Genomic DNA, 13,653 nt, shown 5'->3' with positions numbered 1-13,653 from the left:
AAATGAACATAATCGCAAAATTTTATTTTTAGTGACCAATCAATGCTACCCTTTCTCCAGCCGTCAGTAATCCAGCAAGGAGCGTGCGTATTCGCGCAAATTTATCAACTTTTCAAAAGAGAAGAAAGGCAAGTCCACAAACTAACAGAAGACACAGGTTAACTACAAAAAATGTCGACAGACACCGGACCCCCGGCAAAGATGCAGAAAGTGGACGGACCAATAGAGGTATCCGAAGGTGATCAGAGTCAAGATTTTGATGCAGATACACAAAAGGCTTTGGAAGATATAGACGCTTGTCAAAACGATATTGACGTTCTGAATGAGAAAGCAAGTGAGGAGATACTGAAAGTTGAGCAGAAGTACAACAAATTGCGGAAACCCTATTTTGATCAACGTAATGAACTTATCAAAAAGATCCCGAATTTCTGGGTCACTGCAGTATCCTTTGTGTCGATTTTCACAACAATACTCACAAGGTTCTTGGTGCTATGTTGGAGAAGAAAATGGCCATCTAAGAGAAATCGACAATCGATCAATGTCGGGTTTAAAAATTCTATTTTGAGTTTACTACTGAAATGGAAGTTATGCATGTTACAAAGGTTACTATGATAGTGATGTTGTATTTTCATTTTTGTCGTTTCTGAACATAAGATGTGAAATTATGTTTTGTGACCTAAGAAGGGAGATAATCCAGATGGAAATTAGGTTGCACACCACTAAAGTTTACTCTCTGTTGTTAGTATTTTTGTTAAACTGTTAAACTTTATTTTTGAATTAAATACGGGAAAAATGTACTATATCGGTTATATGTTGCTTGATTTAGAAAAAGATGTATGAATTTTAGTATTGAAACTGGAAAGCAGAACCGATCATAAGAAGTAGCTAAGGGTCTCTGGCCATTTTTTGTTTTGATGCCAATTGCAACCAACCTTAAGCAACAACCTTAAACAAGGGCCATGTCCCCATGCCTGAAAAGTGATAAAATTTCACTGCTTATCCAGATTTAATTATGGAATCCTCTTAACATTGTTGGGTAAAGACATGTCAACACGAGAAAATGATTTAATGTAATGTTTGCAGACAGGTCATGAACCAGCTAACAAAAGATCAGTAAAAAGCATCTTGATATATCAAAATTTAGATAAAGCTACTATTATGGAATCGCCCACTGAGAGAACAATTTGATAATCATTTAGAGCTCTATCAAGGGAGGTAAGCACAACAGATAGTCTGTGAGATGGAGCATAAACATCTAGAATCCATATCTTATAATAAAATAGAGAAATGTGTTGTTATTCCATCTTTTTTCTAATTATAAGTAAACAACATGTACTCATGTTAATGTATTTTTCTCAAAATATGTTTTCCTCTTTCATTTCGTAAAACATCCTTACCTTGTGCCTCAGTTTGTCAACCATCCACAGATTTCTGCCATCCTTGATGAGGAAGAGGAAGAGTGCTTACACTACCTCAACATGGTGAGATAGTATAAATGATGATTTAACTTTGGCATGGCTATATACAATTACCATTCTATGCTGAAACAAGTTTTGAACATTGCCTCACTGAACACTTCATCAAGAGATTTATAATCCTTAGCTCCTATCAAAAACTGCTTCAGAACTAAGTTATCACATGTAATCAGGTTTAATAGTGGAAATTCAAGTTGCCATGTAAATGTTGGGCATGAATGTACCTCATATGCTGATACAGATGAACCAGCATACATACATGTAGCCAGTGTAGAAACACCTTGGTCATGATGGACTTTTGGTTTTAAAGTAATATGTGATCTGTCTCTGAACTAAATCTGTGTGCTATCAAACGAACCAGTAAACTTGTTTGTTGTTGGTTAGGTATTTTGAAGAAAATGTAAAAAAAAATCAAAAAAATCCTGTCCTACCAATTATTTTCTTCTACAGGTCGAAGTTGAAGAATTTGAAGATATCAAATCAGGTTACAGGATAAATTTCACATTTTCCTCCAATCCATATTTTAACAACAGTTATATGTCCAAAGAATTTCATCTAGCTACAACAGGTAAGGTGTTTAATTTTCTGCCCTAGGTTGATTTAACATTATTAGAAACCCTATACCCAATTATACTTTGTACAATTATTGACTTTTAATGAGATGTACGAGAGACTATACAGACCTTGTCAAGAGTTTGTTCATTAAGGCCAAAGGCTCAGGTAAACAAACTCTTGACCAGGTCGGCATAGGCTTGTGTACACTGAAAACAAAAAAGCAATAATAATTGTTTTGTAATATGACCAACTAAAATCATATGAAAAAAAATTAATAATTCAATAATAGAACCACTGGCAACAACTACAATTTTTCAAAGTCTTCAGACTGACTTTTGGTACTTAAATATTGCCGTAAAAGTTTTGTTGCACCTTAAGTACCTTTTCAAGTGTTCAACAAGTTTTTTTTTCTTCAAAATATCATGCAATTCTTCTTTATTTATTGTAGTGAAATGTTGTTGGTGTTTCTCGTCTGCCATATTGTAAACAAAGTGATGCCAAACACTTATTTGTTTCCACATTATGAATGGCTGTTTAACACAAATTAACACATTGCTTGGTTGGATAATAGGGAAGCAAAGAGCAAGAACAGGTTGGGCAATTCCTGAGGAATTTCCCAGCTGAGTTATTAGTACAGATCTATTTTAACATTGGGCGCAGCTAGTGTTGTTATAGGGGGAGAGCAATAAGTACTAATTACAAGTAAAAGGCTATAGTCTGTTTTGGAAAAGTGGCTGATTCTTAGGTGATCCTGTGCAAGTACATATCCCAGTGCTATACTGCTACTGAGTATGTATACTAAAATATAGTACTATAGTCTGTTAATGTCAGATGATCATTAAGGCCCATGGGCTTCTTGTTAAGAGCTGTATTAATGAAAATCAAAAACTCTTGGTCAATGCACAAATTAAATGAAGTTTTACGAACAGACATTCTGTGTACAGGTGACCCAGCTTCAAAGTCAACCAAAGTAGACTGGAAAGACAATATGGACCTGACAAAGCGGGCCCAGGCACAGATACCAAACAGAAAACGGAGACACGGTTTCTCACGGACATTTTTCCACTGGTTCCAAGACAACGCTGACCCATCGGCAGACGACATTGCTGAGGTTGGTGGTCTAACTTACCCTGTGCTGTACTTACATAAATAGCGATAGGTAATATTCTAGACCTATCCATTCAAAAGGTATACAGGTAATTCTTTGATGACCTAAGTCTGTTAAGTAAATGTGACTGTGAATACCAACCAACCAATCACTTTGTCTGTTTCAAATAGAAAGGGGCCACGGTGGCCGAGTGGTTAAGATATCCTGACACTTTATCACTGGCCCTCCACTCCTGGGTCGTGAGTTCGAAACCCACGTGGGGCAGTTGCCTGGTAGTGGCCTTAGGCCAGTGGTTTCTCACTGGGTACTCCGGCTTTCCTCCACCTCAAAAATCTGACACGTCCTTAAATGACCCTTGCTGTTAATAAAATATTAAACAAAATGAACCAAATCTAAAAGAAGTTGTCTGTTCAAGTTAGAAACATACAGGAATCAGAAGGCGGATTTAGGGGTATTTTTTCCACATGCTTTTGCTTAAATTTTCATTGAATTTTTCAGAATATGCTAAATTTGTAAATTCTTCCATAATATTACTATTAAAGTCAGAATTATTCCTGGAAGCATATGATTCAGTTGTTTTAATATTCCGGAGTCTCAAGATTTAGATTTTCAAGTATCTGCAACAGGACATTTGCCTATTTATAGAATCAGAATAGCCGCATCAACCACTAACCAGAAAAAATTAGAAAGTCATTAGTGAGCTTTATGTAAATTCAGCGACCCCATTACTTTATCCTGTCAGGGGTTAAGTGTACCCCTCTTATGAAAATTTGAGGGTTGCAAGCATGAATCCAGAGGTACAAGTAAGAATTTGTGTATCAAGGTTACTGATTTGTACATATTTAACTAGCCATCAAATTACAGTTAAAGTGCTAATTAAGTTCTATTGAATTGAATGGTCATTTCTTGTTAGGAATTAGGTGTATTGGACCATTTGGTTAATATATGTTTTACAAAGATGAATCTTTTCCCACTCAACTCTACTTAATTGTCAATTGATCTAATATCAATGGGTGAACTGTTTTGTAGTGATGTCAAATCGGTTGAAAATCATAATCGATCAATCGGTAAAATTGGTTGTCTGCAACCAACTGATGATCAGTTAATAATCGCATCAGAACTTCCTCTTTATTATTTCTGTGATACATAGATTATACTCGTCAAATGATACTGTAACTTGCTTACTTTGTAATACGACCGCCTAGTAGTTTCTATCTTGTTGTTTAGGCCACAAGAAACATTAGACAGGCTTACATTTTGTTCTCGCTGTTTGCATGTACTTTGAAATTAGTAAGTTCATGCAATGTTATCTGAGTGGCCAAAAGGTCTTCTGACATCTACATATTTTATGATCACAACACCTAATTATACAACAAATATGATATTGTAAAATATTTATCTCATTTTTTTGCTGACTTGGTTCGACTCTTGGTGGTCAAATACAAAATGTATCCTCGGTATTACCGTATAGCAATTCGCCTAACAAAATGAAAGTACAAACTAATATGGATAGTTGTTGGCGGCAACTACGGTATCACTAAATCCAGAATTATGACAAAAGCAAAATTATTACATCTGAAGTTTAAAATTATGTATTAACACTATGTTTTAAATAGTTCCTTTGAGTGTGAAATATCTTAATTATTAGCAGTGTGCCACATTACGTACAGCTTTACCTGATTCATGCATCAAAACTATCATGCACGTACAAACGCTCGAGGGTTTAATGCATGCACGTAAAAACGGATGTAAAACAGAAAACATTAGTTAAGACCATTTAGGAATCAAATTAAAATTGTCTGAAGAAAATACGATTTTATTTTCCCGATCATTACATGAGTCGATTGCTACCGTCTGCAATCCTGTATTTTGATTGGCGATGACGATTCGCAGATCTAGGTTATTTCCTAACCTGAATTATGTTTCTTGCCAGTTCATTAAGGGCGCAACCATTACTACATATCATACGGTGTACATCAATCATGTTAATCCTGCTTAGAAGCTGTCCACAAAAGAAAAATGCTCACTCATCAATAGAGTCAGATCAATTGGAAATTAATTAGAATTAAATTATACTCATAAATTATCAATTTGTTTAAAATGGCATTTGATATTATTGGAACAATTTCCAGAATCATAATTAATTGACACCCTTCAATGCCAATGGTCTGCAAGACACATAGGTTTGTTTCACGCTCGAAACACTGGATACATGGCAACGATTTCAGAAGAAAAGCAATAATAAATAAATAAAAAGTAAGTTCTGTTGTATTTTTTGCTGAGCTGATTAATCGATTATGAAAGTTTGCAATCGATTGTCGTGAATCGGAAGGGTTACCAATCGATTTTCGATTACAAACTGATCATCGTGACATCACTACTGTTTTGTCTCATAGTTGGCTCCATGTTTTACGCAGTGTAAACATGATTGGTGCTGTACGATCTGTAGCAAAGATTGCACGTATAATGAACTTACGAGAAACATTATATTCAGGTTTAGAAAATGGCCTAGATCTATGAGTCATCATCAGCCAATCAAAATACAGGATTCCTGACAGTAGCAGCTGGCTCATAGAATGATCGGAAGACTTCGTCTCATCATGAAATCATATTATATTCAGACAATTTTGATTCTTGATGAGTGCAGTGTACCATTGACATCAAAAGTCCGTGTTTGCATTTGAATAGTTTTGATATGTAAATCACGTACAGATGTATGTGATGGGGCATACTGAAATTTGTCTTGACAATTAAGTGGGAAAGAAAAGATAAGATCAATCCATTTAAGGACAAGTAAGTTCTCCATTTTCTAAAGACAGTAAATACCTTGAATGTAAATCTGTGTTATTTATAGGTGATAAAGGACGACATGTGGCCTAACCCCCTACAGTATTACTTAGCACCAGACATAGAAGTCGGGGAGAACGGTGTTGGGTAAGTCTGACAAGTTTATTTCAGTGTGTCAAATGATTGGGATAGTGTGTAGATCTCCAACAAGTCATGGAAGTTTGGGGATGATTTAAAGATCTTCAGCAAGTGATGGAAGTTTGGGGATGGTATATACATCTCCAGCAAGCGATGAAAGTTTGGGGATGATATATATAGGTCTCCAGCAATTTAAATTTTCATATGGCATGATTGTAATGAAACTCATTGAAACTGTCTATATGATGCAAAGGAAACAAGATTGAGAAACAAGGCAATGATTTTGTTGGCTTCTAATTTCATTTTATCAGGATTATGAAAAAGATCAGTGAAATGAACCATTTATGTTTACAGAGACCATGATGATGAAAATGAGGATTCTGTGGTTGTATTGGGAGATGATGATGACGATGATGATGAGTTAGATGACGGTAAGTTTTCGACATATGACCCTGGCTCTTATGAGGGCATTAAGCCCCAAACAAATAAAAAATGTGTTTGAAAGGGGTTCGTTAACAAGTAGATTTTTGGAGATTAATGATTAATAAAATCTTAGCTGTGTCTGTTTCATGGACAAGTATATCTAAACCATCATGTAAGAGTTTGGATTCAGACCTATGTTTGATTATTTTTCTATCATACTTACAAATAAATATTTTTCAGTCAGAATATAAATGGATCTATTTTGTCTGCCAAAAAACCAACAAAAGCCTCAGGGTTGAGACAGGGGATTCCCCATTCACAACAATTGTATGACGGGGAAAGAATACAGTGACGTGTCAAAAGTTCATTATTATGATGTCATAGCATGTAAGCTGTCTTTCCCTGCCCAGTGCAAAGTAGTCATCTCTTCTCTTGCAACAACAGGATCACCCTGTGAAGTATGCAAGAAATTTACAACTTCTTGCTAGAACTATATAATAAGTTTACATGGACCAGAATATTGATTCCAGGGCATGATAATGGTACTACCACTTTAACCCATTAAAATGTGTATGCCTTTACCATCTAGGTGTTAAAATTGCCCTTCAGAGCTACACAGTGTTACACATACATTTTTGCGTTGTTAGGAAACTCATTGACAGGCTCCCTGTCACTGCCTGTGTTAGTATGTACATCTCCGTTTACAGATCGTCCTCTGGTAATGATCGCTTTGGTTTAGTATTGTTAAACATCCTATCAGCTGGTAGACTTGGTTAAGGACAGTCTCTCCTGTGTATGAGATGCGTCTGTTATGCATGTAGTGTGTGTTTTGAGAGGCTGCAGTATGTATGAGTTTTTCTCCTTTTGATAGTGGGAAACTGATATTGACTTTGTAGTGCTACCTCACTGAAGCAGGACACCACACCTGCTCACAGTATACTGACAATGGACCAAAGATCATAACGTGTTTATATTACAGACTTATCTAGTCCCACATCCCATCCTCCCACATCCCATTCTCCCACATCCCATCCTCCATCATCCCATCGTCTTTCCACATCCCATCCTCCCACATCCCGTCCTCCCACATCCCATCCTCCTCCATCCCATCCTCCCACATCCCGTCCTCCCACATCCCACCCTTCATCATCCCATCCTCCCACATCCCGTCCTCCCACATCCCATCCTCCCACCCTTCACCATCCCATCGTCTTTCCACATCCCGTCCTCCCACATCCCATCCTCCCACATCCCACCCTTCACCATCCCATTGTCTTTCCACATCCCATCCTCCCACATTCCATCCTCCCACATCCCATCCTCCCACATCCCATCCTCCCACATCCCACCCTTCATCATCCCATTGTCTTTCCACATCCCGTCCTCCCACATCCCATCCTCCCACATCCCATCCTCCCACATCCCATCCTCCATCATCCCATCCTCCATCATCCCATTGTCTTTCCACATCCCGTCCTCCCACATCCCATCCTCCCACATCCCGTCCTCCCACATCCCGTCCTCCCACATCCCATCCTCCCACATCCCATCCTCCCACATCCCATCCTCCATCATCCCATCCTCCATCATCCCATTGTCTTTCCACATCCCGTCCTCCCACATCCGATCCTCCCACATCCCGTCCTCCCACATCCCGTCCTCCCACATCCCGTCCTCCCACATCCCATCCTCCCACATCCCATCCTCCATCATCCCATCCTCCATCATCCCATTGTCTTTCCACATCCCGTCCTCCCACATCCCATCCTCCCACATCCCGTCCTCCCACATCCCACCCTTCACCATCCCGTCCTCCCACATCCCACCCTTCACCATCCCGTCCTCCCACATCCCACCCTTCACCATCCCGTCCTCCCACATCCCGTCCTCCTCCATCCCGTCCTCCCACATCCCGTCCTCCTCCATCCCGTCCTCCATCCCCACATCCCGTCCTCCCACATCCCGTCCTCCCACATCCCATCCTACAGTTGTTTTAGCTTTTTACTTAGACTATAACAGTTACAGCTGTCTCTCATCAACAGTGTATATTGTCACTGGAGTACCTCAATTTTCTTTTATCTTTTTGACAGATGAGGAAGTATACCAGATTGATGATGATGATGATGACGATGAATTAGATGAAACAAATGGCTTAGGAGAAACGATAGATTCTGTGGAGGATGAAGATGGTAATATATTTGCATGTAGTGTAAAACCAGCGATAAGTGTGGGGAAAGGACTCAGCTGTTTATAAATATCCTCTTCACAGATCAGAACTGATTTATGATATTTACCAATTTGGAACCCTGCAGGAACATATTTAACTATGGTGTCAGGGGTAGCATTTGTAGTGCTTTTGTTGTGGCCTTTTTAAAAGTATATAGTTTGTGAAGTATTAAGAAAGTCCTTTGTAAAAGAGAAGAGTGTTATGAATGTCAAATTTTAAATATGTTTTAAAGCTCTAAATAAACAATGAGTAGGAGGGAAAATTGCTGAGGGTTACAACTACTTTAAATACAAGATAGAAGAAAGATTCCTAATTTAAGGATGAGAGGATAAAAGATGTCTGGGATATATATGAAATGCTCATAGTCCTGTAGCGGTTAAACTTTGGGGACTATAGGGGCCTGTTCGTTTATGCAGACAAACCAGTTCATCGGTTTTTAAATGTAATATTTCAAACATATATCTTGACGGACCTGTAAATGTTAATACAGGCCTCGGGAGTCTCTGTCGAGGCTCGTCTAAAAACAATATAAGTTCACCAGGTCCGTCTTTATTTCATTAACGAACAACACTGGTCCAACTGGACCAACCTTTTGGACCGCAAAAACGAAAACGGCCTAGGTTTCCACTCCATCCATTTTGTATATAATGCCAAAGTTTGATGGTGCTCTATCAGCTTCATTCCTTGAGGGATTTTTTATCAAATTTCACATGATAAAGGACCATATTAATATCTTGGACAACATCAAATTAGTGTTTTGGGTCAAGGTCACTGACTATTTTGAGCTGTGATGGTAGGGGACATGTATTGCTTTAAAATAACCAGTATGCTTGGCTTTTTTTGAGGCATCAAAAACTTTTATTTACAAGCCATGGCCACTAAAATAGGTGCCACTTCTAATGTTGTTTACCTTGTGTTTATACAGAAGATGATGATGATGTTGAGGTGCTAGGAGAAGAGGATGATGATGATGATGATGTAGAAGCAGTAGAACCTGATGAAGGGGAAACGAAAGGAGAGTGATGTCATAGTTGCCATAGAAACACCACAGTGCTACAACAAGGAATTGTGACCAGTCTAAACAGTGAAATTACCAGTCATGATGGCATATGGGCCTGCATGTGGCAGGTTGGGTGGGAAGGGGAAATTTCATTAATTATAAAGGCATCATGAAGAAGGAATTTTTAACTTTGACAGCTATTTTTCATTTAGTTAGTTATCACTTTCTCAAAGACTGCTGTAAATCTCATGCTTTTTTGCGCCCATTTGCTTAAATGTTGGATCTTAATTTGCATGTTTTGTGTCGTCTGGCTTTCTGTTGCAACACTTCAAATGTCTTTTTGTAAATTTAGATGGATATTATAATATATTCTTATTACAATGATGGTTTGTATTTCTAGTATAGCAATATGGTGGCTGAATTAATTTTGCTGTAAATATTGCCATCAACATCATCATTTTACTTAATTTCATAGATTTCTTATCAAAGTTTTCTTTTGTACTTTTTATATGTACAATATTTTTGCATTTTTCCCTTTTAAAGTAATGTCAGTTTTCATTTTTTGATTGACGCAGTCCATGTGAGCATTTTAGGTAGGAAAACTATGCTGTCTTGAAAAAGCATACATTTTGACCAAGGAACACAAAAGCTATGTGGGATTCACCGCGACTCCTAGTCTAAAAGATTGTTTCAGAAAAGTCTCTAATGTTAAAATCTCTTATTGAACTTTTTAATGTACTTCTTTTGCAAACCATGGTGGCATGTCACTATCAGAAAATAGAAATTTTTAAATTCTGCTCGACTTTGACAGGACATCTTGATCTCGTTGAAGCATTGGATGTATTTAAACTCCAATCTTTATCATTTGGATTAATCTGGTATTTAGCTCCTGGTTGGTAAAATCTTCATGTTTTGTCAGAATGTTTTTCTGTTTGTCATTATCAAGGATCACTTGGTCATCTGTATCACCTTTAGTCAGTATGGGACAGAAATACAGTACATGTTTCTAAATATAATGTTTTAAAAAATGCAATATTGAGGCCTGTTCGTTTATGCGGACAAACCAAGCTTTTTAATGTAACAATTCATGCATATCGGTATATCTTGGCAGACCTGCAGATGTTAATACAGGCCTTGAAAGGCTTTGTCAAAAGCTCGTCTGAAAACAACAAAAAATCACCAGGTCCGTCCTTATTTCATAACAAACAACTCTGGTCTAACCGTTTGGACTGCGATTTATGAAAACAGCCTCTGTAAGGAATACAAAATTCAGTGAAATTGCCTCGATACTGATAGATACAGGAGTGAAGGGAATGTGTCTTAAGAATTGTTAAATTGTTATGTTGACAAAATCTAATGTAATTTAATATGAATTAATTGATGCTGAATGGCTGAGAAATATATTGAACAAGTGGAAGGGACGTCAACTTTCAGAAATCTTGATTCAGTACTGTGCACATATCATCCATTAGCCATTTTTGCTGGAAATATAAAATAAGACTTGTTTCTTTATTTAATTTCAGAAAAAGACCTAACAATATAAATTGTTTGGTACATATATATATTAACAGTTTCTATGTACCAGCACTTTTTATCTAACAATCCTAAATTCTCACACTGATTTATTTACAGAAACTTGTATGAAGACAAAATCAAATGTCATTGAAATGTTGAACTAGGAACATTGCTATGGTGTCATCTTGAAAACAAAGAAAGATTAAATTCATAAAATCTTCTTCCAAGTGTTACTGTGTTGACAAATTAACAGCTTTAATGTGTTGAAATGATCAGCATAAATGTTGTTTGTTGGGTTTATCCTCGTGAACATTTTGAGGTAGGGTCTCCTTGAAGTAGCTGGTGGCTACCTCACTGAACAACACATGAAAGGCCCATAGCATGCCATCCAGAGCAATATGGCTGAAGTGTCTTACGTACCCAAGGACAATGTTAACTACGACAGTGAAGATCGGTCCATTTCCTAGCTTTCCGAGAAATTATTCTCGTCATGTTCCATAAATCATTCAGCAAATTTCATTTTAATATTGAGACGACAGCAAACATATTGGTTTGAACATTTTTCCATACCATAGCGACATCTAAAATATAAAAACTAGAGTGTTTTAAACCATACCCATCTCATCAGGACATGATTGCGGTCATAATCACTCCTTTTTGTTGACATTTGTTTGTTTAATACTGAAATTTGACAAATACTGTCTGAATGGAATAACTCACCAAATATATTTTCCAAGTTATTTTGTTTATCTCTGGATATGGGAATTATTATTGTATTAACTCACATTTAATAAAGTTAACACTTAAATTCATATTCATCAAAAAAAGAGATAACTCAAATGGATGCTTGCATTATCAAACAAAATATGAAAAGATGTTTTCTTTAGGTACTTTTTCTTTGGATTTGATTTAATGGATTATCTCCCTTGCACAGTTTACTTTTTTGAGGAAATTTGGTCCAAGTCCTTAGAAGAGGTGTTTTGTCTGTATTTTTTCTCGTGTATTTCTGAGATAAACAAAATACATGTCATGTAATCATAAAACAAAATACATGTCATGTAATCATAAAACAAAATACATGTCATGTAATCATAAACCAAATAATGTGGTATCCATGAAGAATGAAATTACTGTATTAAAGTCATCCCTTTCAGACAATTAATGTTATTTGTACATAATGTTTTATACAATGTATAAAAACTTCATAATGCTACATCCATCAAATGAGCACTTGAAAAGCATTCTGCCATGTTTTGAGGCCCTACCTGACAACAATCATCTGGAACATGTTTGTTAACCATTCTTCCCCATGAATGATTTGTATATAAGGCACTATATATGTGGTGATCATATTGTTTGTAAAAAGATCATGTAATTTTAAAACCATTGTTAATATGAAAAATTATATCAATAGAAAATGTTGTGTGCATATATGTAGTTGAAGATACTTGGACCAATTCAGTGGTAATGATACATGGTCAAGCTTGACCAGTCTCTCATTTCATTCTCATCTGTTTATTTACCAAGTTTAAAAGACAGTATTGTCTCCATTGAAGCATGCTTATTATATATATATATCCATAGTGATTTATTTTCATTTTCCAATGAAGTCTGTTCATAGATATATTGTTGAGCAAATATTGTCTCAGGAAATTGTTGAATGAGGCTTTGTTTGCTGTCAAGTTTTAAATATTGATTTTTGATATTGTATGTAAATTACATAACTTTTTAATGTAGTGTATCAAAGAATCATACATTTGAATCTTTGAACACTAAGAATTAATATGTAGATTTTACAGTTAGGAAAATATCGGTTTTCTCATGACTTATTCATGTAAAACTTCAATCGTTGATATTAACGTAAAATCTTTATGGGTAATTTCATTTATATCAAAATAAATCGAAGAATAAGTTTATTTACCATCAAAACATGACAGATTACTAAGCATCATACAAGTACTCTGTATTAAATTCCATTTGTTACACTATCACTTGGCATATAGCTCGTACTGGTTAAGCCGGACCATGTATCATAACCTTGTGGCCTTCTGATAAGAATTTCTTTCCTCCTTGTGTTTTAAGAAAAAGTTACAGCGGTTTCAATTATCACAAATAGTACTACATAAGTATTATTTTATTTTTCAAAGGGAAAACATAAGAATAGATTTTGTTCATCTCAGGTTTTCCATATTGAATATTTTCAGTGAAAATCTTGAGTTTGTTAAAACTCTTCTTCCCAACTCTTTGAGTGAGTTGTCTTTCCCTTTCCAGGATGTCACATGGTCCGATACAATGTACATTCTGTGTCTCAAAAACACTTCTGGATTTATATTGATGGAAGATCTCAACAACATTAAAAGGAGGAGAAAGAAATTGATATTTTGTTTATTTTTCTTCGACAAATTATATTGCTCATAGCCATTGT

The 13,653-nt window shown here is 36.3% G+C and overlaps 1 protein-coding gene across 1 annotated transcript; it reads left to right on the top strand.

Moving 5' to 3' along the window:
• The first annotated feature begins 53 nt into the window (after positions 1 to 53).
• LOC117330367 (protein SET-like) lies at positions 54 to 13,605 on the top strand. Its single transcript, XM_033888597.1, has 8 exons — positions 54 to 441; positions 1,410 to 1,481; positions 1,926 to 2,043; positions 2,975 to 3,141; positions 5,993 to 6,072; positions 6,418 to 6,494; positions 8,577 to 8,675; positions 9,639 to 13,605. The coding sequence occupies exons 1-8, from the start codon at positions 172 to 174 to the stop codon at positions 9,734 to 9,736; spliced, it is 981 nt and encodes a 326-aa protein (XP_033744488.1). The 5' UTR covers positions 54 to 171; the 3' UTR covers positions 9,737 to 13,605.
• The last annotated feature ends 48 nt before the right edge of the window (positions 13,606 to 13,653 follow it).

Source organism: Pecten maximus, chromosome 7 (assembly GCF_902652985.1).
Source record: "Pecten maximus chromosome 7, xPecMax1.1, whole genome shotgun sequence".
NCBI classification, from domain to species: domain Eukaryota; kingdom Metazoa; phylum Mollusca; class Bivalvia; order Pectinida; family Pectinidae; genus Pecten; species Pecten maximus.
Note: the sequence above shows the minus strand (reverse complement) of the source record. Positions and strands in the feature narration are given on the sequence as shown.